This window comes from Mixophyes fleayi, chromosome 4, assembly GCF_038048845.1.
Source record: "Mixophyes fleayi isolate aMixFle1 chromosome 4, aMixFle1.hap1, whole genome shotgun sequence".
In the NCBI taxonomy this organism is placed as follows: Eukaryota; Metazoa; Chordata; class Amphibia; order Anura; family Limnodynastidae; genus Mixophyes; species Mixophyes fleayi.
In genome coordinates this window covers 145,380,213-145,398,308 of record NC_134405.1, presented here as the reverse complement: position 1 = coordinate 145,398,308, position 18,096 = coordinate 145,380,213, and the positions used below count along the sequence as shown (strand labels likewise).

The 18,096-nt window shown below is 38.1% G+C and overlaps 1 protein-coding gene across 2 annotated transcripts in view; it reads right to left on the bottom strand.

Annotated features, from left to right (window-relative positions):
- PLXNA4 (plexin A4) overlaps positions 1-18,096 on the bottom strand; it is a 591,306-nt gene that overhangs the window by 495,995 nt on the left and 77,215 nt on the right. For both annotated transcript variants that reach the window (XM_075208549.1, XM_075208550.1), the window contains exon 2: positions 15,214-16,451. In XM_075208549.1, coding sequence (XP_075064650.1) covers positions 15,214-16,389 — 1,176 coding nt within the window. In that variant the 5' untranslated portion in view covers positions 16,390-16,451. The remainder of the gene's footprint in view (positions 1-15,213; positions 16,452-18,096) is intronic.

Sequence of the window (18,096 nt, the reverse complement as noted above, 5' to 3'; positions counted from 1 at the left end):
CTCCTGGATTTCCATCCTTCCATGTCTGTGACCTTTGACCATGGCTACCATGGTTACCCATCAATTTACACCTTCTTGTCCTGTCTGCTGCAGGGTTGTGGCAGGTATTGTCCTAGAACTCCAACCCAGCCTGCAGGTTTAGCTGTGGGAATAACTGAATAGACTCCAACAATTGATTTTTTTACATTTACCACCCAAGAGGAAAAATGTATTGGCTTTATTAGGAGCTCACAACACATCAAAATCAATGCTCCTTCCACTATAGGACCACCCACTACATTCATTCCAACTTTTTCTGGTTTTCTACTAAAATGCTGCTAAATGAATCATGAGGGGACATCAGGACTATACTGATTACAAGTCAATCTTGTGTCCACTAAGTTTCTAATTACATTGGTCAAAATGCGCAGAGAAACGAGAGTTTCCACAGGCGTTCAACTGACAGGTCTAAGATGCAACCCATTAAAAGTATAAGGATGAGACCTAACCAGGACCTTAGATGAGGTGGAGAATTCAAATATTTTTGTGCAGAAGAAAATGTATATATTTAGGCTTATGTGCAACATTTTTTGCACACAATATTACTATGCTTTATTTAAAACAAAGTTACACTCGTAAGGATAAAATCTACACAATTTTTGGAGATCGTATCCTTATAAAAGGGGTGACTTGGATTTGTGAAAATAAAGGGAGCGCTGAGTAAGTGGACATTAAAAACAGATAAGATTTCAGCGCAAATGTGTTAATTTTCATACTTTCGTGTAACAAAAGTTATAAGCCAAAATTACAGACACTGAGAGTAATAGTTTAAGTGCATTGATGAGTCATCTAAAAATTAAATTAATGGCTTCCAAGCTTCAATGTGGAACAGTACCTTCTTTTAACATATTTCCATTGTTCAATTTGTGACATAGAACACACGCCTTTAGGGAAATAATTAAAATCCGGGTGGTTGCAATAATTAAATTATATGCTTGCTGGGCTGACCTCCCAAACAGTCATTCTGATTCTTGTATGTCATTTCCTCATTAGTAGAAATAAATTGGATTATGACTTTGTATATCTGTACAATGTTAAACAAATAATTGATGTGTACAACTTTAAACATGGTCCTCTTTATTTTGGTCCTATAATCTAGTAATTGTACATTTTCTCTATTTATCTCAATTTCCTGTGCAAGTAGGATAAAATTTTTGTTAATTTAGGGTTATAATAATATATCTAAATAAAACAGCAATTCGTATATATATTGATTGCTATATCCTTCCAACAGTAGAGCACAGACTCTCCCATAGGAATTGTGATATGACAGCTGTGCAGGGTTCATTGTAACATTAAATAATGTAATCACCGACCAGTAATATTTGTTCAAATTTGAATATATTATATTTTATATAAATACCGCCAACATATTATAGAGTGCATTAAAATTAAAGAAATATTTATGTACTGGCATGAGTCGCTGCCATAGTAGATTTTACACTCTATACTACAGAAGCACACACACACACACACACACACACAAGCACACACAAACACACACACACACAAACTATGGACAATTTAGTGAGAAACTCTGGTATGTAAACTCTGATACAGACAGTGGCGGATCCAGGGGGGGCGATCGGGGCAGGGGCTTGCTGCCGGCGGCTGCACACTATGTGCAGGTCCGTCCGGCAGTAACAGGCAGGGACAGTGTGCTGCCCGGCTGCTCTGATTGTGTTTTAAACACAATCAGAGCATCCGGGCAGCGCACTGTCCCTACCTGTCACAGCTGAACGGACCTGCACATAGTATGCACGCGCCGGCAGCCTCAGATGTAAAAAAGGGGGCGGGGCCTAAACCGCCCCCCCAAAATTGCCCCGGGTAGAAGAATTCTCTAGATCCGCCCCTGGACACAGATAGCACTCTGATTGGAATAAAACCCAAAGCTCCAGCTTTGCAATGCAGTAATGATATCTACTGGGGCACCATGATATCTACTGGGGCACCATGCTTTTTCATAATATTATCCACTAGATCCAACATGTTGATCATCCACTACTTCAGAGAACATAGCCAACTGCCCAATATGACACCCACCAATGAGGCTTAGCACCTTTAGTTACACATACTCCCCTCAAATCACTGGAGATTTAAGTTAGCACAGTTCATAGTTTGTATATAGGTAATTTCATATGAAGTCCTGACCTTTCATAGTAAAATACTTTACATAATGATACTTCAAAATATGTGCACCTAACTCAATGTATAAAATCAGATGTTCATTAATAACTACAGATAGGAGCAGTAGGCAGAAAGAGTGGGGCGAATACAAAATACCCAGGCCTCCATGAGGGGCCTGGCTGCGTTAGATTGTGGTTGAGGTGAATAGGTCTCCAGACTTGCCTGTGACCTCAACTGATCCACATTATAGACTGGGCAGAGTGACTGCGTGGATTAAACATTCTGATGGTGCACATGGTGCCACCACTCCTAGTCTACATGATGAGAATTGGCTTTTGCCTAAGCAGGAGTGGTGGGGAGGTAGGTGGGCAGCTTCCTGTGGCTATGCTGCCAGCCTGAGGGGCCGAGGGGCAAGAAACAACAACTCCTGGGCCCAAGAATACACTTGTTAGTCCTGACTACAGATAGAAAATGTAATTTTCCTAATGTCAATGAAGATTAACATATGTGTGTTACAGACAGTTGGAGTTCTATAATAAAGGGATTAGGCAGATATTTGTACCATGGGGATGGTTGCCAGGGAAGACTGAGCTGAAAGACAGACAAGTCTATAGGGGGTAGATATAGCTCTGAAATATACAGCTGAATCTTCTAAACAGTCAGCATTTTATTAACGATATATCTGAAAGATGTTTGTCTCTGGTGGTAAATGCTTACATTATCTTTATTAAGGTTGTGCATTCCCTGTAATTTAAAGAGCGATTATATGTAAACTAACATTGATTCTTTGATTTAACCTAAATATCAAACTCACTATGGTATAACTGCTATGGAGTTTACTCCAATTAGATGAGGATTTTCACAGGTGTTGCATGGACTTATTATTACTGAATTTAAAATACTGATAAGTGAGTCTAGGAGGCTATATGTATAATGCTTATTTATAGACCTATTTCAGTACTTTCAGGTGTGGGATCACTTTTTTAATGACCTACTGTGTTCCTTACTGACTATTTACCCGTCCTCCCCCTCCCCCAATCGTAATGCTCTTCCTCAACCCTTTTTTTTGTATCCCTATTTGAAACTCTTGCAAAACTTAATAAAAACTTTTTCAGTCAAAAAAATACTAATAATTGGATTTTATTCTTTGTATTGAAAGCTCACAGTGGCACAAAAATAACTTTCTGCTTTAACTAAGTTTCTGGAGCTCAAAGTTCCAATTTAAATTTGATGACAAAGCAATATTTTCAGGACTGCACTGACTAAGTCTGTCAGTGAATGGAAATGACACCATTTCATGAATAAACATCATATTCACTCCCAATACACTTTATTTTACATTGTTTCAAAATAGTCAGTCACTACATTGTAGTGTACATTTTTCAAGTAACTGTCGGAGCTATCTAAACACCATGGTTGTTTTTTTTTGGACATTTACATTTGCTCAGGTGGTATCAAACCACATAACTATCTTACATCTCATTAATCATCACTCCTAGGACTTGTAGTATTCAAACCACTGATAATATTTAAGAGTAGTGTTACTTCTTTTTATATGGCTATACAACACTGAGCTCCTAGGTCTTTGATTACATAAGTGTGCGCACTTTCTTGCAAAGACGCCTGATGGGCATGTGGGGCATGTCTTATGGGCATGTGGGTGAGGTCTGATGGGCATGTGGGGCATGTCTTATGGGTATGTGGGTGAGGTTTGAGGGGTATGTGAGGAGGTATGAGCGGCATGTGTGGGCTTGTTAGAAGTTGTGAGTGCATGTGTGTGCATTTTGTGGTAACTGGGGCTTAGGGAATGTGGGGAAATTTTAGACCAAGTGGAAGGTCTGAGTAGGATGTAATGGAATTTTGGAGCAAGTGTGGGGCATGTGGTGGTAATTTGGGATGACTGATGGCCATGCTGAGTTCATTTTCGTGCTGTTTTTTCATTCTTCAAATTAAAGGTAATATGCGTCCTTTGGAGGTATATTAGATTGCCCATCACTGATCAGTGTCTGAATTACACTACGTCTAATTTATAATATAATGTTATTTTATCATGTAATATTTCATTATATAATTCAGTTTCTGAATTATATTACAAAATAGGAGCAACAATCCCAAACACACAAAGTGATTTATTACTTTTTCAAACTAGACCATTGCTTTTACAGTGTTCAAAAATGCCCATGTACCTCTAATATAGAATTGCAGAAATGGAAGAATGGTCCAAATTGCTGAAGTTAATCAATTAGCACACCCAAGCTTTCTTATGCCAGGCAGACTTTTCTAATTATAGAATCCTTTGAAGGATCCATACAAAACTATCTTTTATTAGAAATGAATACCTTCTTATCTCATTTAGATACTTACAAACAAGCCCTAACATATGTAATCTCTCCCTCTGCACTGGTATCTCTCCATCATTATTCAAACTTGCAGTTCTATACTAAAATAACAAATTTTGACCCACATTTCATCTCCATGCTTCATAAGAGGTTTGCCTGCTGTTACCTCATTCATTTATATACTCCATAGGAACTGCACACACTGAGGTAGTCAATGATTTGATCATTGCTAAAACTAAAGGTCACTACTCACTTCTAATTCTCTCCTTGCTTTGACACCCTGTAACCACTCACTTGCTGCATTCCCTAAGTCATCAGGACATTGTCCTATCCTAGTTCTCTTCTTACTTATCAAACCATTTCAGTGTTTAATTGTCTACCTCGTCTCTACTTTGCCTATCAATTGAAGTATTGCAGGTATTGGTCCTAGGCCCTTTGATCTTCTCTATTCCACATCTCTTGGAAAACTAATAAGCTCCTTTGGATTTCAGTATCATCTCTATGCTGATGACACCCAAATGTATCTATCATCTCAAAGTCACTCAACTGGTGTTTGCCTAAATTACTGAATGTCCTTCTGCCATGTCATTGTGGATGTCCTCTTCTCTCCAGCATTCACACGTATCTTACTTAAGACACTCCTAAATTTGAATTCACGTACTCATAATCTCCCACAGTAACTATTGTGATTCCCTATTTACTTGCCTTCCCATGCAGCAGCTAAACTAAGTTTCTTTACAAAACATATATCCAATGCTGATCCACTCTGGCATTCTGCATTGTTTGCCTGTATTTTATAAATGTCAATATAACATACTTCTACTAATGAACAATGCTTTTAACACAAATGCACCAACATAACTTTTTTCACTTTACTCAAAATATCTCTTTACTTGACCCCGCAGCTCTGCCCAAGATCTGCACCTCTCATGCACACTATTGACTTCTTCCCATTATTGGTTACAGGACTTTCTACAATCTGTACCCACTCAGTGGAATTTCCTCCAATGTACAACAAGACTTTCCCCTAGCCTCCAAACATTCCCTGAAAGCTCACCTCTTTACCTCTATAGCCAATCATCCCAATTACAGCCCCTCAACACAGTTAATGTAAAACTTATATTTATTATCTTACTATACTCAAACATCCTACTAACCCCAAACTGACATTGTTATGTGACTGAACCATATATTCATACTAAGCACTTTTTGATCATTGCAGTCTGGATAGGCTAATATAACTAAACATGTACAGAGATTAGATCAGTGATGGGCATATAGCAGCCCTTCAAGCCTTCATTGCAGCCCCAAGCTCCTTACTACCTTATTATCAGATTTGCATATTATACCTTGTACCACTTGTTTAAAATACCTGCTATGTTATTACAGATAGGTGTCTATTTATTAGATTAAATGTCTGATATTACGTTATTATGAGATTAAGGTTAATGTCTTTGTCTGTTTGTAAATAATGTCTTGTGTTATTACTGTGTTTGTAAATTGCTGTAGAATATGCTGGTACTATATAACAATGATAATAATAATAATACGAAAGAAAAGAAACATTTATGTTGTGTCATTGGATTTGTTTGTCTTAATTCTATACTTCATTGGTTTCTTCTTTACCTTTTCATCTAAAATCTTAATTTCTAAAAAACGAACCTTCCTACTCCATGTACTTTTTTATGTTAACCTGTTTCCATTCTTCTCTTGTGTCCGTTGCTGCTGTTTTTTTTTTTCAATTTTCATTTATTTAACAACTTCACTATATTTCTGCAGCATTCTAGAAAACAGAAAAGGCTTGAATATAGTAATTTAATTGTCAAAACCTGATTTCTTGCTGGAAAAATAGGAACAGTGCACTTGTTGTACCATTTTTATGACCGACGCGTGATTCACTCGGACAAGGCATCATTAGAGAATACTGTTAGCAAGCAGAAAGGTGACACCTTCTCATCTTAAAACTCAACTCCCCGTTAAATTATATTATATGTATCTCTCTACTGCAGAACAATTTCCTATGTTTCTAACTGCTTTCAAAGCACTTTCTGTAGCCGCATCTATTGCTTTCCATGCCTGACTAGTAAATGGAGTTTTATGTCTCATGTTGAAACAAAATAACAAGTTTAATTCATAGACTTTAGTTCATTTCACAGAACGTTGGCATAGTAGAGTTCTATAATGACTTAACTTGGCCTGTAAAGATCCAAGCAGTATGTAAAAAGAGTAAAACGGGCAGGTATTGCCTAGGGTATAGTGGCATGTATGTTACACAGCCAGATGCTGGTTTGGTTCCAGCTGGACTATTGTTGCTATGGGAACGGTCTGTCAAGCCATTAAATATTTTGCTACACTTCTGTAACATGTGTAAGTGTCATAAGAATGGCATTGCTTAACTAATTTTAGCAAGTGTTCCATGATGGAAAGCATAATATAACCCCTAATGGAAAAAGCAAACCAGTAGTTGGTTAACAATAACTTGTTTATTATGCATGCAGAATATACTGTATGTAAACTCTATTTTATTACAGTTTGTTTGTTACATTTGTACTGCAAAAAAGTAAACTTTGTGTTCACATGATAAACGGTCAACTATTTAATAGTACAGTGTAGATGGTTATAGCCTCTGTAGAAGTTATAGTGACTCACACACAGTGGCATTGCAAGGGTAGCAGTGGTAGCAGCTGCTGTTTGGCCCAAGGACCCCAGGGCCCAGCTGTGTCTATTATATGCTGCATAATCTCAGGGCTGGTTATTTCCTTCCTTGTAGACACCATCACTTATTAATTATAGGGGACTTTCTGTCTCTATTTTTGGAGCCCCCAGCAAAGTAGGCAATGCAGGTTTGGTGGATGTTATTAGGGTTAGGGGAATTTGAGGGGGATTGATTCCGATCTTCCACTAGGGCCCAATGGACTTCAGGTACACCAGCAAGCATACATTATGGCCTATGGCAGAGGTAGGCAATCTGTGGCATTTCAGCTACTGCGTAATATCATGTGCAAAGTATATAGGTATGCTGGGTTATCAGCATCAGTGCAGTACAAGAAACTATGTAGCAGATGTACTGGACCTTGCTTGGCTAAGGAAGATTGGTATTTTATTAAAGTTATTTTATACATAGACCATGTTTCTGTCTTTAAGACATGACATAATAATATGTTCTGTTCACTGGTGTTCAAGCTTTCCTAGGTAGGGGGCAAACGCTTGTTTATCAAGACATGTCTGGGAGCCAAATCCCACACAAAATGTTATCAATAAGAAAATAGTCTTTGGAGTAGAGAAATTTTATAGCCAAGTTTATGGCAACCATGGAAAACTTGTGCCACTTGGGAACCAAAAGAAGACACATTATCGCATTATTGGTTATGTAATGAACAAGGAAATGCATGACATGTAGAATATGTTACATTCAGCAAACTGTATACAAGCTCTTTCCCATAGAAACTTTGTCATTATACAAAATGGCAAAATAAAATATTATTAAATACACACCATAATATGTGGCTTTCAGGTTTTATGCATAAGGCAACATAACTAAAATCTTTAAAGTGCATTGTGTGTATATATGTGTGTGTGTGTGTGTGTGTGTGTGTGTGTGTGTGTGTGTGTGTGTGTGTGTGTGTGTGTGTGTGTGTGTGTGTGAATAGAACATACAATCTGTAGTGAAACAATTACAGGCGACTTGCAGTGGAAACAATTTAGAGGCTCAGTGACAACCAAGGATGAAGAGATTATCCAGATGTTAGGGATTTAATCATTCTGGAATAACATTTATTGCCACCATCCTGTAGCAGAAGGGTTAAATGACTGGCTTGCTATATATCAGTAATTTCTTTGCAACATAAACCTTGTGAATTCTCAGGTATTATCAGACAGAGAAGGGTGGGTAATGTGAACGTGAGATTCAACTTGGATTAACAGCGGTGTTATGCGTAACATTTAATCTACCAGTGGGGACAGCAACACATTGTAAAGCAATGCGTCTTGATGTGGAACAATAAAAATCCTACTCTGCTTTTAAAACCGTGAGGCAGATCAGTGTAATGTTCTAAGTACAGCATTTAATATGAGGGGGAGGACTTTTCTACGATAATTGTGGCTCAGAAAAACCGCATGCAGGCACTCAATACATTTACCTGCTAAAGACCCATTATATAAGTAGAAGGGTCCCTGGCATGTGCAGTGAGTTTCTGGTTCAGTGTTCAGTGTGGCCCCCTGTGCACAATTTGTGCAGCTGGAACAGATTTCACTTTAGTCAAAATGTCACAGAAAGCCATCATTACAATTCAATGGAAAAATTGTTCTACTAAATGTTGGTACCAAATGAGCCAAATAAGGCAACATTTACTTTGATTTATATAATAGCTGCATTAGTAAGATTTATCATGCTATCAAGCTGCACAGTTATGAAATATAGTATTTAGATGGCTGTTGCATCTAATGTCAAAGCCTCAGTTTAATATCGAGGAGGGAGAGACAGCCATCAACAATCTGGTATCTGACAGATCACTTTCAATCCAACTTTAAATCTGCAGCATTCATTATCCTGTAAATACGTTTATTTGAAAAAAGTGAGTTAAATAAGAAGTAAATGTGTTTTCTGCACTCACGTCAAGGCTTATTTTAACACATTTATGATGCCAACCTCTTTTACTTTCCACTTACAGTGCATTACGGGTCATTATAATCATTGTCTGCATTCAACTTCCTATCATTAGCGGTACATCAGCCTCTGAGCACAGAGAAATATTAACATTTTTAGTGCTTCCTAGGATGTTTTGAAATAGCTTTTTATCAAAGTGGTGCTACGCTTATCCCTTCAATATTAGCACTTGAAGTGTATGGACAGATATCTTTAGCAGATCTCCAACTTGATGTGACCTTGATAACCCCAGGGAGACACAGAAGCCAGAGGTGATAATCTCATTGCAGAGAAATTGACAGCAGATAAGCTAAACAGAGTTCAGATTTTCCTTAAATAGAGCTACCCCTTTACTGCCAGAGGTAGCTAACTATCTGTAAGTGAATTTATGATCTCCTCCCTCTCTTGGGAGTCTCAATATTCCAGTGAAGCAATGGTAAATGTAAGTCCTTCATTAAATGGACAGTATCATTGAAAAATTATCTCTGATTTCTTACTTAAGCATGTTTTATTCTGTAAGTAAACCTCAGGCAAATGTCTGCTTGCCTTACTGTTTTCATATATTTTTCCATTTCAGCTTCCAATCTCTATGTCCCCTGGCTTGTTTGTCAGTATCCATACTGATTGTTTTTCCTTTCCTTCCCTCTGTTTACTATAGGATTGAAAAGCAGAGAAGGGAATTTCAACAAAAAATGATTGAGGGAGGTGTTTTTAGTGCTCACCTATTTGATCAGTTGTAAGGCCTAAAGGTATGATGATGTATAAGATGAAACATGTGTGAAGAAAACATCTCCCTGGCTTAAAACAGTTTCATTATCTGCAGCGTTTTAATCATAACAATGAAATATAACCTTATATAATCTACAGGGTGATTTAAAAGTCGCAGTACACCCTTTTATTTCAAAAACTCTACAGGAATTGGGCCGATTGGCCGATTTCAAGATGGCGCCCATGTTTGGTACATACCATAAAGATAGACCACGTCACCCATACCTTACTGGAGTATTCAGGTTTCCCAATTTCCTGTAGAGTTTTTGAAATAAAAGGGTGTACTGCGACTTTTGAATCACCCTGTATATACTCTTAAAGGGTTGTGTATATTGTTTAAATATGACATCAGCGATATAATAGAGCAATTACAGGCTGGGTAAATGGATAAATTCCCTGGAATGTTAAGATCTATTAGTGTGCTTACCCACTGTTATTCAAATGCTATGTCTGACTTGCAAACACATATACAATTAAAACCTATATTATTCTATGTGTACATACCCATTTGTATTTAAACTTTCATCTTCATGTTGCTTGTTCTATTTCATTGGTTTCAAAGTATGTTACTGCACTTGAAAAAGTACATACATATACATACTCACTAAGGGCCAGAGCCATTAAGGAGAGCAAAGCATAAAAAAGGAGTAACTTTGCACCTGGGCAAAACGATTGTTGCATTGGAGGGGGGGGGGGACATTTAAAATGTGCAGACAGAATTATAGTTTGGATAGAGCATGTCCTAGATCAACTTTAAATTTCAGTATAAAAAAAAATCTTTCAAGTATTTGTGTGCTAGATGAAAATACAGCCGGTATTAAACTTATGTGCAAAATAATCACCCAATTTTCACCCCCTGCATTGTAACATGGTTTGTCCCAAAAACATTTACTCCTTTCTTTTGCCTTGCTCTCCTTAATGACTCAGGCCCTAAGTATGTATTTTTTCCATTGCTTTCAATGACCCATTCATTTATATAGCTCAATCAAAGGAGATGTACTCTACATGTAATGAATGAGTTATAGACATGAGTGGGTCATATAATTTGTTTCCAAGATCAATAGAGATTTAATTCATTTCTATTCATATGCGGTCAAAGCAGGTTGTCCCCGGGACTCCCCTTACCACAAGTCCATCACTTTGTCACCAGCTGAGAAACCACTTGTGATTGGCTGAGCAGCTAAGGGGAGTCACAGTCAATTGAGGTCATGTTCATTCTGCAGATGGACTCTCAGTGAAGCAGTTTATTTAGACTATTATTGTGTATTTCCTGTGGATTACCCTTTGCATTGAAAGAGTTTCCATTCCCTATTGAATTATAAGTTTTGGACATTTAGCATTGAATTAAAGGGTTTAAGAATGCCATTGGATTAAAACTTTCACGAATACCCATTGGAATATTATAGTGTCAAAAAGTGGTGAACAAGGGTATGGGGAATGTTTTACTTATTTAAATATTATTTTTACAAATGTGTGTTTAGATTTACTTTTATAACACATTTGTAAAATGGGTAGAAGAGTCCCGTTGCTTTTAAACGCAAGTCTTTGTGAGAGTGAAACCTGCTCTCTTTTTTGTTTGTTGTCCCTTCCCCCATAAAAGCTCTAGTTCTGCACTGACCAGGTTGGTGCTTATTTTGGGTTTCCCATTTATACTTTGCCAGCCAGGTGCTAGTTACCGCTTTAACAGTAAGACCCCAAGCTTGTTGTCGCCTTTTTTACTCATATCTAGCCCAGGTTATATAGAGTTGATGCTAGGTACGAATTTCAGGGCAGGCTACTCTTTCCAATAACAAAAATCAATTACTAGAGGTGCTGCTACCATTTATTTAAATAGACTGTTTTTTTCAATGGTGTTTCTACTGTAAATCCAATTGTAACTAATGGGCTAATTAAATGAATAGGAAAAGCTCAATGACATTTTCTTTTCACGTCAATGCGAACACATTCAGGGCCTTATGTAGAGTCGGACATAAAAAGCGCCTATTCAAAAAGTGTGCATGCACAGTAGCCAAGTACGTCCCCATTCTGCTTCTCCGTGCTTAGAGAGACGGACAGAGGGAAGTAGTGGGCAAGCCTAGCAAAGTAAGGGCATGTTAAAGCTCTTATCTACTATGCTGAGGGTGCAGTAACAACAGATAGGCCTCTAGGAGACGTATCTATTGCAGCTGCTTCTCCCCTGGTGCAAGATCCATGCTGATGATGTGACCATCAGCATTGACCTTTCTGTACTTCAAAATAATTAAAGAAATAAATTTAAAAAACAAAAAACATTGTGCCCCAAACATCTTTACCAGTCCTAATGCTGCCAACCTAGACTGGCACTAGCAAAGCCGGTGCCCCCCCCCCCCCCCACCCAAAATATACTAGTACTAGCTCTAGGCTTTGCCAGTCCTGCCATAATGCCAAACCAATCCTAGGCTGGTCAGCACGAGGCACCTCCCTAATAATAACCAGCCCTGTGCTGATACCAATAGGGCTCTTCCCATACCCTTGGTGCAGTGGGTGCAGAGCATATTTTACATAGGTATACCGCATATCAAATTCATGAGTTGCACATGCAGATTGCAACGATAGTGGGTAACTAACCTTAATGTGTTTTTACGCTATATTGTGTTTATAGTTAATATAAGTCATTTATATGTTCTGCTGTTTCTTTCAGACAATACAGTGCTCTGTTGTATTGATGCTTCTGTAGTACTTTGCTGTGGGTATCTAATCCTTCAGTGCAATAAGTAAAATATACATTTTTTTCTGCTTTCAAATGTTATCTGTAATTTTTTGCCTTTATATGTCCTCACTAGGCGAAGAAAGAAATATATGCACTGCTCTAGTCTTCAACAGAAAACTTATACCTGACCTCATGCAGAAATTGTGTACAAAGCTGCCTTGTTTATTTATATATTAGCAGGCAACAAAAAGGCAACAATCACATATTTACTTGTGCAATGTAACATTTGCTTCTTCAATTAAAATGATCATAATAATAATAATACTCAATAAATAATAGTAGTAATAAACATTACTATGTAAATATATTTTTATTACATTTCGGGCAAAAAACTCTTGTGTGTATTTATAAAATCACAAGGAATTATATTATATGGGTTAACTGGCCACACAGGAAAGACATGAACAACCTTCCCCATAAGGTATTTGGCTGCCTACCATTTTTTGGGACATACACAAGTCCAAGGGATCTGCACACGAGTGGTCACCTGGTGACTACACAGATGTTGGCAGTTCACTGCCACTGTGCTGGTGTCATCCACACCTATGAGTGCCAGCCAAGCTCTCATAAGTCTGAATGACCCACACAGCATTGCATCCTCCCAGTGACTCTAAACGCTGGCACACAGATTTTGGGGTCATTCAGGACCTATCATAGGCTCACTCTTAGCCCTGATTGACCCCAGAACATCTGGAGGGCATCAAGATGTGGAGTTACCAGGAGGATCTGAAGAGGACCTGCTTCACAGATAAGAGACTAAGGGCTAGATTTACTAAGCTGCGGGTTTGAAAAAGTGTGGATGTTGCCTATAGCAACCAATCAGATTCTAGCTTTCATTTATTTAGTGCTTTCTACAAAATGAAAGCTAGAATCTGATTGGTTGCTATAGGCAACATCCCCACTTTTTCAAATCCACAGTTTAGTAAATCTAGACCTAAGGCAGAGTTGGGAGGGTGAAAATTGGGATGGGTAATCTGTGAAATATATGACCGGCACTACACTGGTTGAGATCACAATGTATTGCCTAATTATTTTCTACACCTAGATGGTGCTAGTGACAAGTAAAAAAACCAGCTGTATTCTACGGTGACCATTGTATTCCATACTTGCCTACTTCTCAATCTCTGGGAGATCTTGAAAGAGAAAATCATATGACAGGGGGCAGAAAGGGGTGTAATTTCCCCGTGCTGAAAAATGGCAATATTCACAGCATTTTATAGCAGGGGGCTGGGCATAATGATGCAAAATCCCCTCAATATACCCTGCCTCCATCGCACCCGGGAGGATGCCTATTCTTCCGGGAGTCCGGGAGAAATCCCCGAAACTCAGGAGCTTCCTGGAAATCCCTGGAGAGAAGGCAGCTATGTTGTATTGTAATGTGGGTGTAAAATGTGTAATAAAAAAAGCAAAACTATAAAACAGTCAGGCAATGCTAAAACACTGTTTACATAGTTATGTACTAAATACAGTGCGTATACTAGGTTACTAATAGTGTTGGTCACAGAAAGCATCCACAGACATTTTCCCCGAGTACTATCCAGAGAAAATTAGTGTCCGAATGGTTTTAAGCTCTTTTTATAAGTCTTTAGACATGTGTCACTTGTTCAACCTTGCTGACTGGCTACCAGAACCAGAAAACATGTGTGCCCACTGAGGTCTAATGAAAGTATTATGAAAACTATAGAACCAGCAGTAAATATTTACGTACCTAATCTCCCTGATTCCACTTATCTATGAGCACAATAGCATGTTAGCAGAAATTCAGATTACTAGTATATATCATTGTAAAATGATTTAAGTAAACATTTTGTGGATTACTAATACCACTTTCATACTGCCGCCCCGGCAATATCCCGGGTTGTTAATCCGGGATATTGCCGGGGCACAGGGCAGTATAGATAACAAGATTCCCGGGTCGGGCGGGTTCATACTGCACCTGCCCGACCCGGGTTTTAGAAAAAAAAAGTGTTAAAAAAGATTTTAATTAAAAAAAAATACATAAGAAATGTTTACTTAACTTATTTTCAGGCAGCGGTGTCTCCGGTGCGTTGCAGGCTGTCAGGGGGACCTCTGGGTACTAAAATGACGTAATTTCTAGTCCATTAGAAATTACGTCATTTTAGTACCCAGAGGTCCCCCTGACAGCCTGCAACGCACCGGAGACACCGCTGCCTGAAAATAAGTTAAGTAAACATTTCTTATGTATTTTTTATTAATTAAAATCTTTTTTTTTTACTTCACAATTTTTTTTTTTCGCTGTATGAATGGTGAGACCCGGGAATTACACGGGTTACACCATTCATACTGCAGGCGAGCGGGGTCCAACACGGGAATTACCCCTCGCAAAATCCCGTGTCTAAGTCCCGGGATTTTAGACCCGGGATTTTGTGGTTGGACTATTCATACTGCCCCAAGACCCGTTTTTTTCAGCGTGCCTCTGCAAAAACCCTGGTTTTTGGTGCAGTATGAATGGGGTATTAGTGACAAATATATTTTATACATTCACATTTGCTTATTTATATACACAAGTAGTTACTTAAAACAAACCAATAAACAGTATTACTCACCGCATTGCTGCAAGGAATGTCCTTCACTTTCAGCCATGCAAGGTCTAAAGTGCCTTCTCCTTTGTAGCAAGACTGTAGTCTTTCTTTAATTCGGTCATTAATTTGTTTCAAAACAAACACACACAAGGCAGACTCATCCAGTGATTTCATTCGCCTCTTCTGACCCTTGGAGAAAATGGTAAATAGAACATCATCACCAGGTTTGATTCCCAAAGATTTAGCAAGTATGGATCCAGCTTTGGACAAATAAGCTGCTTGAAGAAGCCTGTATTCCACACCATTCTTCTCACATCCAATCGGAACCTCAACATAAGAGTTAAAAGCTGTGTCCTCTTTGCACAAACGTACTAACTTAGATGTGTAGATCTGTTCTTTTGTAGTAGAACCAGGTGGAGATGTCATCTCTGGCTGAAGTGTCAAGAAGTAAACATAGTTACCACTGCTAAAACCATATATGTAATAGATGTCAAAGTCTGGAATCACGTTAAAAGTATCTGAGGGTATTTTTATCATTGATGCCACAAATTCATCGTGGAAAACATATGCAAACATCCCATCAGCCTCTGAGTTCCTAGTGAGCTTTCTGCTTGAAATGGTGGGAAAATATTCGGGTTTCCCATCAACTGATGTGGCAATAAACAATTTGTCATCAAGATTGTTGTTTGAAACAATAACTCCAAAAACAGAGCCACTCTCGTTGACCCCTGAGAGGTAATGTTCTTTCTTATGGAAAGGCTCACCGAGTTTAAAGAGGTCCTCAAGCCTGAGAAGCTTGCAAATACCTTGATAAAGGCTTCCGCAGGCAATTAACCTATTTTCTTTATAGTCTATTAGCAGCATTTTGTTGACATTGTTAGTATACACCAATGGCTCATTGCACGGCTGGACTATTCTAGGAGGGTAACACTTTGGGTTGTCTTCATCTGGTCCAGTCTGGTGGGTCAGTAAGACCTTTAAGTCTTCAGAAAGCTTATAGATTCTGTTAATAGCTCCTAGGTAAATGTGTCCAGTCCTTTCATCAACTACCAAGTGGTTAAAAGTCCAGTCAGCTTGTTCAGCATAGAAAGTGGTAACATTTATTTTTGTCTGTGAAATTTTTTGGGAGATAGTCGACACTGTGGTTAATAATGTAAAGTGGGCAATTGCACAAATCCAGCTCCATCTCGCAGATGCCATATTTGTAACCAAATGTTTTATTTTGTGTGATCTTCAAGATAATAAGTCTGCTCCTTTTTGTCCTGCCAAGAAAGAAGAGTGCATTTCAGTACATGTGTCAAAACCAAACACAACAGCTTTTGACACTTGGTAGTCCCTTCTGCCAAAGATTATTTTTTTTCCCACTCAATTTCTCAAAACTATACAATTTCTTTGGTTAAGAGCTAAATTTATAAAATATATGTTAAAAATATATATTTAACTATGTGAAGCATACATAAAATTTAGAGGTATAATTAAGTAAAGAGTCATAAAGCCATATTTTGCAACTTAGACCAGAAATGTTATAGGTATTGGGCACTTTATATAATCATAAACTCAGTTAGTACTATGCACTCACATTTAATACACACAGAAGAGTACTGGAACGTGCAAGTGATAAAGTGTGATACAAATATTTTCTAATTAGAGATAGAGAAATATAGAAAATTCCAATACAGGGATCATTTAGTGTAACTAGACGGCTTCTCAATTGTATCTTGTAGAGTTTCCCATGACCTGGCCCTTCAAATATTCACATTTCTTATCCATTAGTTCATATGTTATGGTTAGGGTACAACTGAACAAAAAATCCAAATTAATTTATATAAAAACAACTATCATAAAAACTATATGTAGATTTCAAGGGCTCCTCGGATGTTAACATACTATAGATAAATGTTTGATAATGTGGGCTACCTTCTTTTCCTATGCATAGTATATTTTTGTTCAGTAAGCCTAGTGGATGTTTCTAAAATGCCAGATAATAATGTCTATTATGATATTGGAACTTTTGAATATACATTTGTACAGGATACAAGAATTCTTGTACAAGATGTCCTTTTATATTGAACCCACTTGTATTTTTATTTTCACCGTCAATCAGGAAGGGAGGAATCTTACTTCACTAAAAGGTACATTACTGATTAGGGAGTAAACATATATTTGTGTATGGCTTTAGTTAATATAATTGGTACAATCGCTGCTTTTCATTATATTTTTAAACCATAATTAAAATGAAATTGATGCTTGTAAATTAGTAATGGTCTTTATTGTTGGTGCTCCAGTTTCCTCCCACACTCCAAAAAACATACTGGTAGGTTAATTGGCTGCTAATAAATTGACCCTAGTCTGTGTGTCTGTCTGTGTCTGTGTGTTAGGGAATTTAGACTGTAATCCCCAAAGGGGAGTTCTCTGTACAGCGCTGCGGAATCAGTGCCGCTATATAAATAAATGGTGATGATGATGATGATGATCCTATCATTACTAGCAAAGGTGTTACACACTTGTAAAGAGCAACTAAAATTACTAAGAAATATTTCACACTATTGAAATACCCGCCATTCAGACAGTATAGGGGTGGAACTGTCAGGAAAACTATGTCCTACAGCAGTCCCAGCAAAGCATGGTAGTCCGGGAGAAATCGGATAGGGAAGAAGTGGAGCAGCAGGGAGCAGGAGGGAGCGTGGCAGAGCTAATGACTCCAGGCATCAGAACTGGGGAGTATCAGGCCAAAGTCACTATCCATCTCTTTGCTGACAGGACAAATGAGGTCCTGATCAGACTGCTGTGGTGACTACTGGGACCACTATCTTCAACTGAGTGAAGAAACCCTCATTGACTACTCTCCTGCAGAGACAGGAAAGAATTCTAGAGACTGCTTATGTTGTGATCACCACTGAAAAAACT